The sequence below is a fragment of the Volvox carteri genome (assembly GCF_000143455.1).
Source record: "Volvox carteri f. nagariensis unplaced genomic scaffold VOLCAscaffold_61, whole genome shotgun sequence".
Classification (NCBI taxonomy): domain Eukaryota; kingdom Viridiplantae; phylum Chlorophyta; class Chlorophyceae; order Chlamydomonadales; family Volvocaceae; genus Volvox; species Volvox carteri.
The window spans coordinates 281,891-299,877 of NW_003307604.1; the positions used below are offsets into that span (position 1 = coordinate 281,891).

General features: G+C 52.6%; 2 protein-coding genes across 2 annotated transcripts; one reads left to right on the plus strand and one right to left on the minus strand.

Annotated features, from left to right (window-relative positions):
- Positions 1-292: 292 nt before the first annotated feature.
- VOLCADRAFT_40874 (uncharacterized protein) lies at positions 293-6,517 on the minus strand (the record flags this gene model as incomplete). The annotated part of the gene is made up of 13 exons (XM_002956469.2): positions 293-585; positions 1,425-1,634; positions 2,014-2,597; positions 2,968-3,137; positions 3,342-3,421; positions 3,562-3,709; positions 4,628-4,687; positions 5,106-5,240; positions 5,686-5,772; positions 5,923-5,952; positions 6,028-6,127; positions 6,253-6,311; positions 6,458-6,517. Coding segments are annotated over 13 exons (2,016 nt in total), but the record flags the coding sequence as incomplete, so codon positions are not given.
- A 6,748-nt stretch (positions 6,518-13,265) lies between these two features.
- VOLCADRAFT_107250 (uncharacterized protein) lies at positions 13,266-15,836 on the plus strand (the record flags this gene model as incomplete). The annotated part of the gene is made up of 7 exons (XM_002956421.1): positions 13,266-13,785; positions 14,046-14,095; positions 14,474-14,545; positions 14,882-15,107; positions 15,366-15,449; positions 15,658-15,711; positions 15,772-15,836. Exons 1-7 carry the CDS (start codon positions 13,581-13,583, stop codon positions 15,834-15,836), a joined length of 756 nt encoding a protein of 251 aa, XP_002956467.1. The 5' UTR covers positions 13,266-13,580.
- Between the last annotated feature and the right edge of the window lie 2,151 nt (positions 15,837-17,987).

Below are 17,987 nucleotides of genomic sequence, written 5' to 3' on the forward strand. Positions count from 1 at the left end.
CGAACGCATACAGTCCCAGCGTGCGAGCGTCATCAGCATAAGGCCCTCCGTTCGCCCTCGGGAGGGACCTAGCTCTATTCCTGCTCCTTGCACCCATCAGATGGACCTGTACTTTTTGCCGTACTTTTTGCCGTACTTGTAGCTTTTTCCCCGACCTTTCATAATTAACAGGCGCTCGTCCAGCCGCCGCGCTACTAACGGTCATTTTCACCACGGCTACCGTACCACTTCCCCAAATTCTGGCAGCCAACAAATTACTTCTTTCAAAAAGGAAACCAGACATGCTCAGACATTACTCGCCCAGCTCGTCCTTGAGGCGATTGATCTCGGTCATCAGCTGTTGCAGCATATCTGTTTCCGTCGGTCCCACTGAACCGCCACCGGCACCGACGCTGGTACCAGCGGGCAGCATCGCACCCATGCCTAATTGCGGTGAGGACAATCCTGTGGGGCTGGCACCGGGCTGTGAGTGAAGAGGTGACGGTGCGGCGCCGAACAAGGGATTGTTGCCGATACGGTTCGGGGCCAGTCCACCCAGGGGCATTGACGACGACTGCTGCAGTTGCAGCTGCGGAGAGCTCATGCCTGCCAGGGCGGTGGTGGTAGTGGTAGTGGTAAAGGGCGGTCGGGTGGTAAGGTGCGAGGGGAAGGAGACCGTTAGGACGTCATATAGCCGGAGGCTGGTAGTAGCGTACGGCACATGTACGTGTACAAGTCTAGAAGCATGGTGGAGTCCGGCCTGAGAAACAGCATGCAAAACAGAACGATCAGCAAGGATGTGTACGGATCAGGTTTGGATACATCTAGGGTTCCGTATGGCACGGTTCCAGACCACTGTGTTCCCACGACATGCTTGCCGACATGCTCCTGCCGTCCTGGCTGGAACTGCCCGGCTCAGGCGCTGCTTTACCAAGTTTCGTAAGTCAGGAACGGATTTTACCCCACAACGCAAGCCGACACTATGGTATGGTGTAGCCTGGCCTGGCCTGGCCCGGTCCACTCACCGACAACGTTGCCACCGCCCATCATCTGGGACTGGGGCTGTAGCGCACTGCTCCCCAGGTTGGCTACGACGCCACCGGGGCCAGCGCCAACCCCGTTGCCTCCGCCCATGACCAGGCCCGTCATCATGGCTGCATTGCCGCTGCCCATCGTGCTGCCGCCGCCGCCGCCGCCACCTCCGTACATGGCGTTGCCAGCGGCAGCAGCAAGGTTGCCCATGCCGCCCATGCCCATTCCCATGGCGCCTGGGGTCATCATGCCCATACCGTTGCCCATACCGTTGCCCATACCGTTGCCCATACCATTGCCCATACCGTTGCCCATACCCATACCGTTGCCCATACCCATCCCGTTGCCCATCCCGTTGCCCATACCGTTGCCCATACCGTTACCCATACCGTTACCCATACCGTTGCCCATACCCATCCCGTTGCCCATGCCGTTACCCATACCGTTGCCCATACCCATACCGTTGCCCATACCCATACCGTTGCCCATACCCATCCCGTTGCCCATACCCATACCGTTGCCCATGCCGTTGCCCATACCCATACCGTTGCCCATGCCGTTGCCCATACCCATGCCCATGCCCATACCCATGCCCATGCCCATGCCGTTGCCCATGCCGCCACCTGCAAGGCGGTGAGCGAGACGGGCACAGCCAGGCCACGACAGCATGATTATGCGCCTGTGTGTGTAAGCGTGTGGATGTGTGAGTAGACTATACATGTCATCTGTCGGTGCTATTGTACGTGTGTGCGTGTGTATGTATCTGTGTTACGCCTGGAGTTGCGTTACTCTCCAAAGGTGTAACCTGGGCCCCACACATACCTGGAGCCCTGAGGGGGAGGGGGCCCAAGCGCCGCTCTAAGGCTGTCCGAAATGGATAAAAACCCAAAAGGAATCTAAGGACTGTTGTGTTCCACCGTCAACCCTAAGAGGACGAGGACCCAGCAGAGAACGGATCCTCACTCGGGCAAAGTCCAGCCCATCACTCACCCATCATGCTACCCATGGCCGCCATGCGCTTGGCCTGTTGCATCTTCACCACCAGCTGCTGGAGAGCAGCCTGGCTGATTCCGGAGCCGAAGCTGGGCCCCTCAAGCCAGGCGCCAACACCAGAGCTCTCAATGAGGTCGCGCATGGGGCCCATCTGAGACCATCCGAACGCTGCCGTACGCTGACCCATCATTTTGACCTGTGGCAGCAGACCCGTGGGTCCGCGGTCACGCAAGAACTCCGGGTGCATCAGCACAAAGTCGCAGCCGCCCAACATCGCAGCCTGCTGTACCAGCTGTACGGTATTCTCGGCGCCAAGGGCGGGTACGACTTCGTACGGCACGGGCAGCTGCGCGAACTGTTCTCTGAAAAAGTCGACCATGGAAATGTCCGGAACGGCCAGGATAACCCGGCCCGGCTCCAAGCTTGTGGCGGCTCCGTTTGTAAAGCTGGCGGACATCGTCTTGCCCAGTTCCGTGCCGGGCTTTGCCATGTGTGGTTGGGCGTGTGCGGCGCCGCCACCGCCGGCCTCCATACCGCTGTCGCCACCACCGGCATCCAGTGAGGCCCGCACCTCCAAGCCCTTCTCCCGCATACTGCCGAAGGGGGGGGGGATGGCGAGGAGGGAACACATGAGGGTTACCGCTGCAGAGTGGGGACCCGGAAGAGGTTTCGGAGCAAAGCACATAACCCAAAACTATCGATCGAAGCCACACAGCTGTGCGTGCCGATTCCCCGGCACGTGCTGAACCCTTAGGGGCCGGCGCAATAAATATAAGAGCTAAAACTCTAGAATGCGAATGAGGTAAAGCAAAGTTGATGTACCAATCCTGATCACCTGGGGTAAGTATATGTGTCAAAAGGGAGTGAGACGTGATTGTTTTTCCGTATCCCTTAATGATTTATCTAGGTGTTGCCAATGAACGAGATATGTACGAATGTATGCAATGTACGGCACTCGCTCACCGATTGCGCATGGTGATGAACGAGTCACGAGATGCATACTTGGCAGTCGACTGTTTGACCGTGTCGTCCTCCTCTTCGGCCACAAGAGTCTCCACCTCCATCTCCTGGCCTGCGATGGTGATCTTCTGCTTCTTCCGTATATCGCCGTACAACAGGATGTGCTCGTGGATCTACATACAGGCGGACACACGTGGACGAGACAGAGAGTTGGACCAGAGCATGGAGGGGCCGCCTTATGAATCACTAGAGGTGGCACTAAGCACGTAATAAATAAACACAATGGATGGAGGTGTGGTGTGAGGGAGTCGTGGGGCGCTTTAGTTCCTGTATAGGATTATAGCTCCCCCCCCTTCGGCACATCGGCCGTTGCTCACCTTGACACGCAGGTAGTTGCCGAGAACACCCCACATGTTCTTTGCGATCAAGTCTAATATGGAATGGCCGATGGCCGAACCTGCAGGAATTAGGTATACGGCAAGTACGGTTATGGCCACACCTCATGACTCTGAATTGCCAAGAATGTCAGTCGTCAGGTGCGTGGTAGGTTGCGGTACGGCGAGTACGGCAGCAGTACATTCATCCCGCAGGACTTACCATAAGGTGAAATGTGGCCGAATCCCTCAGTTCCCAGTAAGAAGAGCACGGGGAACATGCCCCACGCGACGAAAAAGGTCCATGCCATGACCCGCACCAGCTCACGGCAGATGCCCTTGGGCACCGTGTGAAATGCCTCGATGTAAACCTGCACGACATGACGTACATTTACGACGGCATTGTGGCATGTACGATGGAATTATGGTATGTCGCATTCAGAGGTCGGCAAATAAGGCGGGTACTGCGGGTCCGTACCGCAGTACCCGCAGCCGAAATTCGGCTTCAGGCCCCGTATGGCTGCGGGTCCCTAATGACCAAAGTTTGACCAAAAGACGTGATTTGCCTCGCAGCCTCTATTGCGGCCCGTAGGGCCGCGCGCTGGTGTGTTTGACTTCGGATTTTTCTTAGGTTTACTGACCAAAAAAATGCCCTCCCGCAGCCGTGAAAATTGATTTGCTGACCTCTGGTCGCATTAGGCTGCAAATGGTTGGATGTGTACAGCTGTACGGGTACACGTGTATAGGTGTGCAGACCACAGCTGTACGCTGTATACTCTAGTATTGCCGGTTTCGGCATTCCCTTCCGCTAAGCCAGAAGCCCTTCATTCGTTGCTGCTAAATGCTCTGTCCATACGACAACACCACCGCAAGGCAGGTGGCTGGCAGAGGTTAATATCTGACTTTTGCTCCCGGAGTGCCCGGGTTCCAATCCGCCTGCCGAACCCTTGGGTGTCTTCCCGGTGATGAAATGGGAAATCGGGCCCCCCTAGAGTGGATGGTGTATCACGTGACATAATCGACTTGTGAGCTGATCAGGCGCCGTTTATCTGCTAGATATGTTTGTATGCTGGTTGTGAGTTGCCGAACCCAAAGAATACACTCTGAAGTCGGATGGGGTGAGCGGATTAGGGTGCCCCTCTAGCAGGGGAGAGCAGGGAACTGCCTCCAAGGGAAAGCGGGCCGCTGGTGAAGCTGTACCACCACCCTGTATCAACATCAACACCACCGGGTGGCGCTGCCAGCAGGCGCCCGTAGGTGCCCACGCCTCACCCGAGCATACCACCCACCTTGGCGGCGTGGAAGTACGTGTACATGCCGTAAGAAAGTGAGATAAGGAAGAACAGGATCTGCAGATGAGGTAGGGGGGGCAGCAACGGTACAGAGCGAGTGAGTGGAACGTGCATGAGTGCATATGCATGTGCGGGGTCCATGAGGGACCATATGTCGCAAGCAAGATCCTCGCTCAAGAATCAGTCCTCAATATTAAGGTACATCAAAATGTGGTGGTCAAATATGCATGATGATGAGTTTGACCACCACATATGCGTCGATGAGGTTTAGCCATTATTCAGCCCGCCAGTTTAGAAGGGCTATGGTGCCTGTCCGGGCGGGGGGCGCTAATCCAATCCGACAACACAGAGAATACACGGAATCTCAAAAGCAGCTCCGCTGGGACGGCTCCCCCTTTTTCCTCATTCCCAGGCGCGACCTGGGACAGAAATAATAATATAGAAAGGTGGTTTATTGCTTCATACGGCAGTTTACCTTGGTCCATCCCGTACACATGGCGGATGTGGCACCCCATACGATGCATCCGACATCGGAGACGAGCAAACCCATTGTCCGCTTGCTGTAATCATCTTTGAGCCCAGTTAAATTTGACAAGTGGATCAGGAGCACCTGCGTGCCGTACACACACGACGATCCAATTGAAGCATGGTTACAGTGAGGATGGTTACAGTGAGTAAAATGGATGTATGCAGCTTGGTCTGAGTAATTTTGCTTGGTCTAAGGAAACATTGAATCTTGACATGGTGAAACTGAGGACTGAGCGCTCAGCCGTTGCCGGGGAACTTTGTCGGTGAACTTAAAAAGCTTCTAGTAATAAAACCATACAAGATATTTGACTTCAGTGTGCGAGATTGTTCCAAGTAAGGTGGTTTAATTTGTAACCAGCTTGCAACGTTACGCCTCCATTCAGGCCGGCAGTGGACGGTCTTCAATGGCTGTCGAATCTGTTTTGCGTGAAATTCCCCGTAGATGGAATGACTATGTAATCATAAGCCCTTCTCGGAGCTCCATGTGTAACTCGGCAGGCATTCCCATTCCAGCACAACGCAATTACCGGGCATGTAAGCAACCATTCGCCGTATCGCATCCAGACAACCCCGTTTCCGCTAGATAGCCACAGAGTCGCAGGTGAATCGAATTCCTGCGGTGGGCGCGGGCGATGAAAGCGGCGGCGCGCAATGAGTCGGAACTGCACGGTATTGGCCGCGCTAGGAGCTACGTTGGACGATCGACTTTCACATACACTCTGTATGCGAGCAAGTTATGTTCCAGAGCGCCCTAGCCAACTCACGTGAAAGGCCTCGATAATACTCTTCATCATCTGCGATATGAAAAAAGTTGTGTGAAATTTTCGGAAACCTGAACATTTTTTTCCCCCAAGGTGCGAAGGCCTCACCTCAATCAATGCCACATAAACCTCCTCCCACCCGCACGTCGCTCGCCATGCCTGGTACGCATACCATCCGAGACAAGCGACGGATAAGGCAAAGACGACCCTGCAGCAACGACAGGGATAACAAGTCGCGTAGGCTCCGAGTTCACAGCTTGGACTGCTGAAGACCGGTTCGGCATTGCTGGCAGTGTTTTTGTTCTTCTCTTGAAGACTGTGTATAAAACTCACCATTGCAATGTAATTGCAATTGTTTTCTCAATGCTGGTACCCCTGCTCCTCAACCAGCCCTGGTAAGGGACAAAATATCTCGCAGTAAGAAGTGGTGGCCGTTTTTTAGTGTCGCGAATGACCGAGATGAAAATCATGAGAATTTTTCATATGTCGTGAAGTGAGGTGAACCGGACGCATAGCCCATGGTCCCGGTCGCGCTTACCTCGCAATAGCACTGGCCGCGCGGCATGCAAACCGTGCCATTTCCGAGGTCAGTTGGATATCTGACAATCAAAGACCGAGCAACGGGATAATCCATAGTGGACTGATTCCGGTGAGTTCAGCGTCTGAACTTTGTGTTAGCTTTCGCTTTGTAACCAAAGCAGGTACTGCAAAACAGAACATTACGGTCCTGGAATAACCCGCCAGATTGACATGTCAGTCAGTTAGGTCGGGATCTTAACCAATTAGTTTCTTAAGTTTTGTCGCCTTTTGTAGTGCTCACTGGGCGCCGGCGTGGGTTGTCATAGGGCCCGAGTTGCGCACAGGGCAATACAATGACAGAGAGGCCGTTTCATGACAATCATTCACTTAATCACTTAAAGCTAAATGGAAAAAGATCAAAGTTACCTTTATGGTGAGGCAAAAGTGGCTGTGGTATTAATGCGGCGGTGATTAATGCTTAGTGTGAGCGTAATCAAACCTATTCATTGAATTTGTACGTTATTATAAATCAAAATTATTTATCTTGTTAAAGTACTGCCAAGCTGGCGCTCAGCTATTAATAATCTCTACGGTAACAAGGTTAAAAATGGTTACAAAATGTTACAACGGCAAGCGACCGTATGGACCGCGCGCGCGTCCTTAGAAACATTTAGAAATAAATTTAAGAGAGTTTAATGGAACGTTATCTCCAAGCAGCGACAAGCCGCGATCTTCACACGCACGACTCTGTACACTTGTTGTTGCCATGTTTGGACTGTTTAGCTGCTGCTGGATTTTCTCGCCTCAAGCCCAGAATAGCCACATATAACAACAGCGACCAATTTCGCATTTGGCTGCGTGCGTGTTATCCGCTGGGAACATTAAGCTGTTGCACCTCCCACGCAAATTACGAAAATTGTCCATTAACCCAATTACCGAATTGTCAATAAAGCAACAAGGGACTTAGGCGAAGAGGAAATTGTAACGTTCTCGCACCGCGCTCGCTTACTTTTGCCCCATACGTACGCCCACCATCATTGCGCGCATCAAGGTTCGCCCCAATCTTTGCAACCCTCTGGATCGCTTCGGCATGGAACGCTATGTCTACCTAGTTCGTCCTAGTTGCGGTTCCCTCCAGGGCCGTGTAACAACTTTGGCAAGGAACCGGTTCGCCAAGTGAGTAACTATCGAAGACCCGCTGCTGCTACCCGCAGAGCGCATCATCCCCCATATGATGCCGTTACAGGGGCTGCCTGGGCTGGATGCCAGTTGCCCCGCCTCATTCGTGTCTTTAGCTCCCCGCCTGGCAATGCCTGCAGCTGCAGGGCACCAAATCCTGACACGCTGGCCCTGGTGCTGCGCGGACAGGTGATGATGCAACACATAAGCACCTAACGGACACGCCCAGGTGATGTGATGTGACGTAAGAGGCACTCTCAGGTCCCGAGCCAGATTCTCGGAAGTGCTGAAAAAATGAAGTTCCCGGTTTCACCCTTGCAGGTTGTGTTGCGGGGCTCTTACCTAGCCTTACCTAGCCTTACCTTACTGCGCTCACTGATTGATAACCAACGTGAGATCCTAACATAAAATTCTCATATTGTAATCAAAGGATCAGTAATAATGAATATGAAGGAGGGTGTAGGGGGCCAATGTTACAACGTGCGGTTCAAACCTTAGTCGGCAATCAAGCTGTCGGCAGAGGAAATGGCTCCGGTGGATTGCATGAGCTATGATATGAGATGATGGCTAAATCATGCCGGCTTCCTCCCATGGATGGCTGTCCTTTATGCTACGGAACTTGAATACGGTACGGAGTTCGTCGGGCTGCTGTAATCACTGCTGCCCAGCACTTGATATGTACACAGACAATGGTTGACCTCAAATGAAGTTTGCCGTCGTCGTAATATCTCCCTATTTGAATCCGGGCTGAGCAGCGAGACAGGAAGGTCGCCAGATCCGCACCGCTGACCAACAGACAATAACAGCGGCAACTCGCAGCTGTTCTGGTAAAGAGAGCACGTACCAACAAGAAGCCGAGTCAGAGATTACAAAGAAGATTACTAGACAAGACGAACCACCACCGAGCAAAACAGCAGCTCAAGACAACAACCAACCAACCGCACCGTACGACGCTGCTCTGACGCCCGTCTGCAAACCACATTCTCGGCTACGCCTATAATAAGATATTTACTATGCCTACTGTGCAGAAACAAACATGATTTTACTTGGCTCCAGCTGTAGAAACATGGCGAATATTGCTTAGGATGATCATTATATGCACAACTGCATGAAAACATTTACAAATAGGGGGGTCCTTGTGAAGCAGCTGCCCGCGTTTCCAAAGCACGTATGGTGTTGGATTGTAAGGTGCCCAAGTACGTTTGCGAGGAAGAGAATGTGGCCAGGCTGGAGAGGAAAGTGCAGCGGCATATTGGAATGTGAGATTAGCGTAAGCGAGTTACAGGGTGTTTGGCGCACGGGCGAATTTACATGCATACCTTTCACCGTAGCATCAGTTCTCAGTTCACTTCTTGGAACGAACATCAGCATAGGTCCAAGCCCTCTCGCTTGGAGGGATATGCAAACAAACATCCTGATAGGGGTAAACTCGCACGCTACCGAGCATTCAACCGAGCACATGCATGCTTAATTGAATGGTGAGATGTGACCCCCCCTTCATTTCGTGCTCGGCAAGCCTGCCACCGCGTACCGGATATGTTGGCGATGTTACAGAGACGCTGCACCTTGGTTTCTGTGCGCAATGCGTACGATGCTCGACCCGCCGACCAAATCTACACGTGCCTAACTGAAGACATTCCCGGTGGTTGTGCAGCAGCTCTTGAGGCTGTTGCTGGCTGAAATCCATCCTGAGCTGTTGCAACACGGCTAACGCGGGCACGTCCCTATGCACAGCAAATAGCTGTTCCAAGCCAACAACGGCGTCCATGTTACTTGCACGGTTCCGAACGACTTATCTGTTCTGTTGTTTAAGTTGTGTATGTTATATTTTTTCGCGCAAGTTTGTAATTTGACTTTACGCTGAACAAGGGGCTGTATGCGTTGCGCTACCGAATCCGCGCCCGTTTGCTTGCGCAAACTGCCGCTTCGCCAAACGCTTCCTCTTCCCGCGGTCGTTCAAGCGCCCAGTCCTGCAAGCTACGTTGTTTGCTTTCTGTGCTTTCAATTAAAGCAAAGCAGGCATCCCATTGTCCGGGCTGCATGCCGCGTGCGCCTGTGGCCAGCATGCCTTCCTGCGATTCGCGCTGTCGCACCGCGGCGTTTCTTCTAAGAAAATTTATATACACTTGTACACGCGCATTTTGCGAATCGCACGCGCGCATCCGCGCGTTAAAATTCGGGACTGTCTTTGGGCCATTTTGTACGGTCTGTTTATTCGGCAGAGTACGACCCCTCACATTTCTGCGAGGGGCTGCTTAAAAATGTCATGGAAGGCACGCGGAGATCAATTGGTGGGCGATCCCCATCTGTCGCTGCGTTAAGGTACGCCTCAGTCAGGCAGAGCTTCACGTAACTTTCCTTGCAAGATTGAAGCGGCTCGTGAGCCTTCGGGTCCGTTTGAAATGTATGAAGCTCGTAACATCCATTCATCGTAGACCTTTGTCACACGCACGCCACAAGGAAAGAATCCTTAACAATTGCATATGCAGACAGCGGCGAAATTGAAGGTAGGAAATCAGATGTTCACAGTGAACTATGTACTGTTCGACGAAATTGTACATATGTGCGCTCGTCCCCGCCTGCAACGGTTTAGAGAAAATGGGTTATCATCTGAAGCTAAAGCAACTGCAAAGTATTAATTTCCTGATTACGGAAACTTAAGACCTGAGGCCCTAGGGCAGTATCAGTTTGAACGGCTCGATTCCACTACTCTATATTTTGACAGCCTGCTGTCCAGTGAACCCAAAAGACAAACGCAGGATAAGTACAAGCTTTGGTAACGAAATTTGATGCTCGGCTAGATGGAACCTCACGCTTTGATGGGTGCACGAAGGCGAAAGGGCACACAGTAGGCGACAACCCCCCCGGGCGTTCTAAGGTTGCATAGTTGCATTAAGTCGTCGAGACTGACAGACACTGACAGCGTCGGCAGCTGAAAGGGAACCAGGCCAGCATACAGCGTCAAAATAATGCATGCGGATGCACGAATGGCCAAGAATGCCCTCAAGATTTGCCCTCAAGACAGCAAGCCAGTTTCGCGTGACGCATCGTTCGCTCCAGAACCACTTTACGTCATGAGAAATGCCTCTCTTGTTTAAGCCTCTCTTGTTTAAGTCCCAGAGCCACACCTGGCCCTAGAGTCCTATTACATGTTGTTGTTGTTGTTGTTGTTACATGGTCGTGGGTGCGTTCCCCGTACCTGCAAACCACCCTAGTACGAGCCGAGGGCTCAAGGGCTGCCAAATCGCCTATAAGCACCATCCTACCTCGCACTTCCAGCGAAACAAGTGATGAAGTATACTAACGACCAAAGGGAACGATAGAGTTGCGGTGAGACCATATACGTTCCAGCATCCTTGCCAGGCGTTCAGGTTCCCACTTCATAGCGTCCTTCATATGTTCGAAGCGTGGAAAGCCCATATCAGATCTGATTCCGTCGTAAACCGGGCAGTCCAGCAAAATGTGCTTTTCATCCTCGATGTGGCTACCAGTGCCGCAGCAAGGGCATACTCGCTCCTCCCTAGGTATATAACGCCGTCCCTTACGCGTTCTGTTAGCCGCCAGTGCCCAACAGCAAAGCCTAAACTGCATAAGCTTGCGATTCGCCGAACGTGGGATAAACATTGTGATGTGCGGGAGCACCTCCTTCCTGCCCGCTTGCTCGGCCGCCAGCCCCATCCAATGCTTATACTTCGCCATGTGAATTCCTGGTTGCTTGCCGTCTGACGGATACACGTCAGGCTGGACATCTAAACGCGTATGCTTCCAACCACTCATTAATCGGTCCTTGAACTCCAAAATCACACCTTCTGGCATTGGTTTGTTCATCAGCCACTCCACTCGTTCGTCTACCTCGTGTAGCCCTTGTGGGGCCTCTTTCCATACATCGTGCCCCAAAAAACATAGAAAACGGAGGAGTAGTGTCCCCCATCCGGGCCCTTCGGGGTTGGAGAGGGATTCTGCGACCTCCTGTCGCAAAACTTGGTATGCCACAGACCCACGCTGTAAACGGACATGGTTCCAAAACCTCACAACCTGCTTGAGAACGTGGTAGTGTAGGGGTAGCTGCGATAGCTCTGCGAACAAGAGGCGGTGTGTTGGTCTGGCAGCTCCTACAATTTGCCGCATGAAAGATATCTGAAGCTGCACTGCCCTGTCCTTTAGGCACGCCTCAAAGGGCCCCTCTGCAAGGTTATTCGCATCACTCCGCTTCCTAAGCCTGTCCGAGACCTCAGCTAGCATAAACGGCCCCCACGCTTGACAACCATACAACAGTATTGCTCGTACCTGCGTATCGAAACACCTCATCCTCACATCTGGGGCGAACAACTTTAGCTTATCTAATTTTGCACTCAACGCGAACATAGCTGCTCTAGCTGTGTCATACAACTGCTGGCGGCAGGCCCAGAACTGCCGTTCCGGCCCATACACTAACCCCAGATATCGTGCACTATCCTTAGCCGGTATGGCCTCCCCAGCCAGCCTGAGCTCATCACACGATGCTTGGACAGCACTTCTAGTGTCGCTGTCACTCGCCTATTACATGTAAAAGGAAAATGCCTTCACAGTCATTACGAAACGCTGTTGCACTGCCGATGCGACCGCTCACGCCACCCCCGACCTGCTGCACGAGTTTTACCAAGACCCACTGTCTTCTCTACCACCTTCTCCCCCTACCCGCGCTGCTGCGGCCCACACCACCATTGCCGCAGCCGCAGTCGTTCCATAGCCACTGTCTCGTTGCTGCAATTCAATCTGGCCCCACACCAGGACCCCAGGGCCACCTCAGCGCACCCGGATATATTCCTGTGTAACGACCGATTACTCTAGCCGTGTCTTACTGTTTATGACACTAGTGATCACCAACAGTTTCAGTCACGAGACCATATTGGGAATTTCCGGCGGGGCGGGGTAGGAACTGCGGAGATGAAACGTGTTCGGATGGAATTTCCTGTTTATGTCATGCTGTTTCGTTAGGAGCACCTCCTAACGATATGATATTGTTAGGTGTGGAAAGCGGGTCGAGGCGTACGGACCCGGCAAATTTAGCTGTACGGCATGGGTCAGTCGGCTGGGGTTGGGGCCCTGTTCAGTGGTGGTTCCAAGAGCTACTTCTTCCGTACCTCGACAATCAAGGAAAAGAAAGGTATTTCTAACGTCTAGCACTAATAAGCTCTCTTACCCGCCGTAGCGTGTGATGGGCAAGCGGGGGCTCCACAGGCCGCATCACTGCTGCACGGCAAGGCACTGGTGAAATTGGATGGACAAAAAAGTGGCGCAAAGCAGAGCTGACTGCTTGATTTGGTCTAGGTGCTGCCAAACCCAACGATGTGACTAACTTCATGAAGAGCGACAATTAGGAGCCCGCCGTAGAGACATTTAGCCACAGGGTGCGTGACCCTCGTAGGGATGCTTTTCCGGACACATGGCCTTCTTGAACAAGATATGGTTTCGCTTCACCATGATAAGTTCTCCCATGTATACAATTTTGAACGGTGAATTTAACTGCCAATTGCAGTAGGTTCCAACGCTATTATGGAACGAGCGTACTACACCTGCTCCATTTCCTGCAAGACACGTACAAATTACTTTAACTTAACTGTGATTGCATATATGGCTCCTTTTAACCTTTTACATGCTGCGCATGAAGTAATTACCTTGTCTTGGGCCGACGTTCTCAAGCAGCCCTTAATAATATTCGGTCCGTCCTTGAAGTGCCCAGTTCTGGTTAAGCGTGATAGGAAGAACAAGAAGAGTAATAGACAAGAGCTCACATAGCCGAATACATTGTTCTTGCCCTTTCTCATAGAAGTATTGCTGTTTCGAACATCCTTCCGGAACCTCGATGTCGTAACTTGTTGCACGCAACATCATGTCAAATTAAAGCAATACGTTTGAAGCTGTGAAATGTTGTATCGGCGGCCTTAGCCAAGGAGCTCCGATAGCTCCGCGACAGCCCTCCAATGGACGACGTCGTGCTTTATACCGCGTACTACAGTTCATATCATGTCAGAGCTGCGGAGGCTGCGGCATTGCCGTCAATTTCAAGGAAGGGCCAAGGATTGGTTTGCGCATTCCTTGCTTTCGGCGCTACCTGCGGGATATCAACAGTGGCGGTGGGCTTCCTTGCGCATAACCCTGCCGTCATTTGGCCAGTGGTCGCATTAGGTACGGGAGTAGTGGCGTCCTGGCACTCTAGGGCTTTCGGTAGACCGACTGACCATGACATCCTCGCTCCCCAACGCTGCACTCTTGGCTGCTTCCGAGCAATCGATACTTCTCCCTGACACATAAGCTGGGTGAAAACTCTCTGAACACTATGCGAGACATCAGACATCGCACTTCGTAACCCGACCCCAGTGTCCAATCACATGCCGTTTAGTCCTATCACCGCAACCCAACCTCCCGCCCGTCCTTCCAATCTGCAGGCTTGGTTGGTGTAGTCGTTGGATTGATATTGGCCCACTGGAAGGCGACGGTGAGTATCTGTGTCCGGGGGCTTTCGGTGCTATCCGGCTACCTGTCTGTACGGCGCCGGTGAATCAATGGCGCCTCCGCCCAGGGAGAGTGTAGCATGAGGGACGAATGAATGCCCTCCTGGTTGTAAACGTCTAAAGCTTCCAACTCCTATCACGACACGAAATTTGAATTTAGGGAAGGCTTTGGAATCCATCAAGACGACCTACGTTTCCTCCATCGCCCCTTTCTCTCTTGACTCTCTCGGCGGGTGACAGCTAAGCTGTGAAGCACTGTGTCCTAAGATTCATTTCTCGCTCCCAACTACTGCTAAATATTTTAAAAAAATAAAATCCTTTTTATCTCACCTACCGATTACCTTCACGTTTTTGGCATGCAGGACTGCGGTATGTGGGGTTTCCCGCCCTCCACCCACAGAAGTGCCAGTGACTCACAGCAAGAAGGCGCTCTGGTACGATGACACGGACCTGCATCTCCATAACCCTGCATAGCCAATGTTCGATCTGCACAGTACCTGTAGTACAAGAGTCCACGGGGTAACGAATAAACGTCGTACTTGAAACACACGCAGCAAAGCCTCGCAAAATTCCGCGAACCCCAAAGCGCACTGTTTCCAGTCCAGTCCTCCTCCTGTCCTGTCCTGTCGTTCCTGTCCTGTCCCGTTCACAAACGGACTGGATCCAACTACCACGCAGACCCTCACGAAGCTGCCAATCACACACGCTCTGCGCCGTACCGTACCGCACCGTACCATGACATGCCATGCTGTACCCCTCCTCACGTGCAGACATCAGGAGAAGCGACCCTGCCCGGTGGCAGTAGCTGTCAGGGTGTACGATACTACTTACCTATGTACTGCGCCGATGCGTTAGATGTGGAAATGGGCATTGTACAGCAGTCGTACTTTGCACAGCAGCAGCACCCGCTAGCTTTACCTGGAAAGGCCAAGGTGGCGGATGAGGCGAAGTGTTGTGGCGGGGGGACCGACCCGGAGGATGGCAGTGCTGCTGCTGGTGGGGGAGAACGCTGCAGCGATGGCGACGATAGCAGTGCCGGGACTGGATCACTGGCGACAGCTGCGCCGGTGGCGGCGGCGGCGGCGGAGTACGGAATGGTGATGTGTGGAGTCCCTTTGGCACGCGCGGACGGTTGGATTGACACGCGACCCGTTCTGGTGCTACAGCCCCACTCGCTAATGGCGCTGCAGCCGCGACCGCTACAGTCTCAACCGATCTCATCACTGCCGTCCTACTCCTCCCATCCTCCCGCAGCCCAAGGCGAGGCACCAGAATCGGCTGCCCCGCTGCCGCCGCCATTGCTTCCACCGCTGCCGCCATTGCAAGATCTGGAGCAAGGTGGCGTATTTCCACGGGTGGATGCCGATGCCGCCGCCACCACAGCATCATGATAATGGTAGCGGCAGTAGCAGCGGCAGCAGCAGTCTTAGCTGTCGCAACAGCAGTCACAACAGCAGTCACAACAGCAGTCACAACAGCAGTCGCAGCAGTGTAACTCCTCTCCTACGTTTTCTACATTTTACGCCGCCTCTCCTCGCCTCCCAAGAGCACCCGGGGAAGCGCCTGGAGGTGCAGTATGTCCGTATGTCCGTACGTACCGGTGCGCCGTCTTTCGTTCCCCCCCCGCGTCGTCACGCTGTCTGTCCGTTTCGTTACCAAGAAGGGTTGACCTCGGTGCCACTGGTCTTTGCAAAGTCCTTGTTTGATGGCAAGTACCTAACATAATCCTTCATCCTGGAACGCGCTCGTGGCGGCGTACACGTCCCTCGGGTTTTACCCGTCACCATTTCCTCGGACCGTCCGGTTTCCCCTTTTATTATTATCACGTCGCGCACTCTTTTTCGTTTTCGTTTGATGACCCTTTCATGTAACTGGTAACTGGTAACTTGCGAGAGATTTAATGGCTGCTGTTTGCGCTATTGATCTGGTTGCTTCTGACCCTTTGAGAAGTGGTAGACGCGTAGAATGCCTGACACATGTCTCTTGCTGAAGTCTTGTGCTTTTCCAGAGTTAATAATCGACTTCGCCGTTGTCCTGTCTGTACTGTCTGCTGATGGCAGCTTAGCTAGGCGGAAAGGGAGAAGGAAACAGCTAGCAAAAGCAGCTGTTTGTCAGTAAGTGGGGACAACGTTTTGACGGTCTTAGTTGTTTAGCCGTTGTTGTTGTTGTTTTTATTTGTGTTGTTGTTGGGGTGTATGTGTTGTGTAGTGGTGGGGGTCGCAACCCCTATATCTGTGGGGGGGGAGTATTTCAGTACCAGTGATACGGCGATGCGGGGTGTGAAGAAGTATTCAAATCGTTCCTATTCGAGATCTCAATTCCGGATTCCTATTTGGGAATAGATACAATATCGCTCGCCAAGGTATTTATGTCATACATCATGCACCTGGTTACCGGTCCTCGGCGTTTGAACCGTTTTAAAGGTAATACAGGTTTAGCTTCGGACGTGTTGAGAGGCTTTCTGGGTCATGATGCTCGGTGCCGCATTTGTGGTATTCCGATGTGTACGGATGTGTACGGTTGGTTTCGAGTTCTGGTTTGGCGACGGGTTGTGACAGGTCTTTGTACATCAGGTCTATTCGGCTACTCGATATCCATCGAGGCCTTGGGCGGCTCGAGCCGGTTTCCGAGGCCTGGTGCACCTGGTGCACCTGGCGATAGCGGCTGCAGCAGCTGTGGTGGCGGCGGCTGCTGCACACATGGACAGTATCTGCCGCCGCCGCAGGGTGTATGCTTACTACCTTAACAGCGATACCGACGCGTGGTTCACACCCACACCCACACACTCTCCCTCTTACACACACAGAAATCCAATATCACAATATCAACAATTCAAAAGTTACGCCATTTTGCCGGCTAGAAAATATAGTAGCTTGGGGGATGGATGGTGCTGTATGATGAGGAAGTGAGAGGTGAGGAGTCACCCCTGGCGGCGCGTTGATATTTATAGGAGGTTCTCGGTGGCTCTTGATTCCAGCTCTGTGCAGCAAACTGTTGTATCATTTGTCGTCGGTGTCCTGTGCTTCACAACATAAACACCCCGAAACGAAGGAGCAGAGCGTGCGCCCATAGCGTCCATTGCGCTTGGGTGTGCGTGTATGTGACCTTCATTATGCGGAGAAATGCACGATGGTTAAGGCAGTTAGGGTGGTTGATGGCAACAGCAAAATCCAACGGTATTTTGCTTGGGGCATTGTCGTACTGGGTCCTGGGCTTGAACCGTGATCGGAATGAACGTGCAGTATTGCATAAACACACTTTACAATGCACCAACTGGCACCACAGTGTGTGTGATGGGTAGTTGATTCTTTAGGTACGGAATGCCCTCAATGAGCAGCAGGAGTGTCGTACTGCTGTATGTGCAATTGTCAGTGATGTGAATACGGCATTGTTGGAGGGATGATTACATCATTTCAGTTGTGTGGTGATGTCGATGCCGTTAATGAAGTTCGTTAGGCTTGCAGGGGGCCTTTGTTCCGGGAAAGCTCGGTGGTTTCGGAGGGTCGTGTAATGTGCCTGAGCTGCAGGGGTTCAGGAGGTCACAAACTTTCGTACTGTTGTGATGTACGGGGTGTGCTGTACGGCGGGTTGTGCTTTGGTAAAGCCCGGGGTGCCATCTACCTCCTTACTCGGTCGAAATCATCATATGAGTTGGTACATCATGAGAACGGCCCGGTCACTATTGTTGAGCTGTAGTTTTGGGTGTCGTGTGTCTGCTGTTCTCAGTTCGTTATTGTAGCCCTGCTGTCTGCGGTTGGTCCTGTACGACATATGTTTACAAATGTACGACACGGCAGGGTACACTCGACCACAGGCTGTTATTGGGCTTTGTGGCGATATGCGTGGGAACTTTGGAGGGCGACATTCCTGAACCCA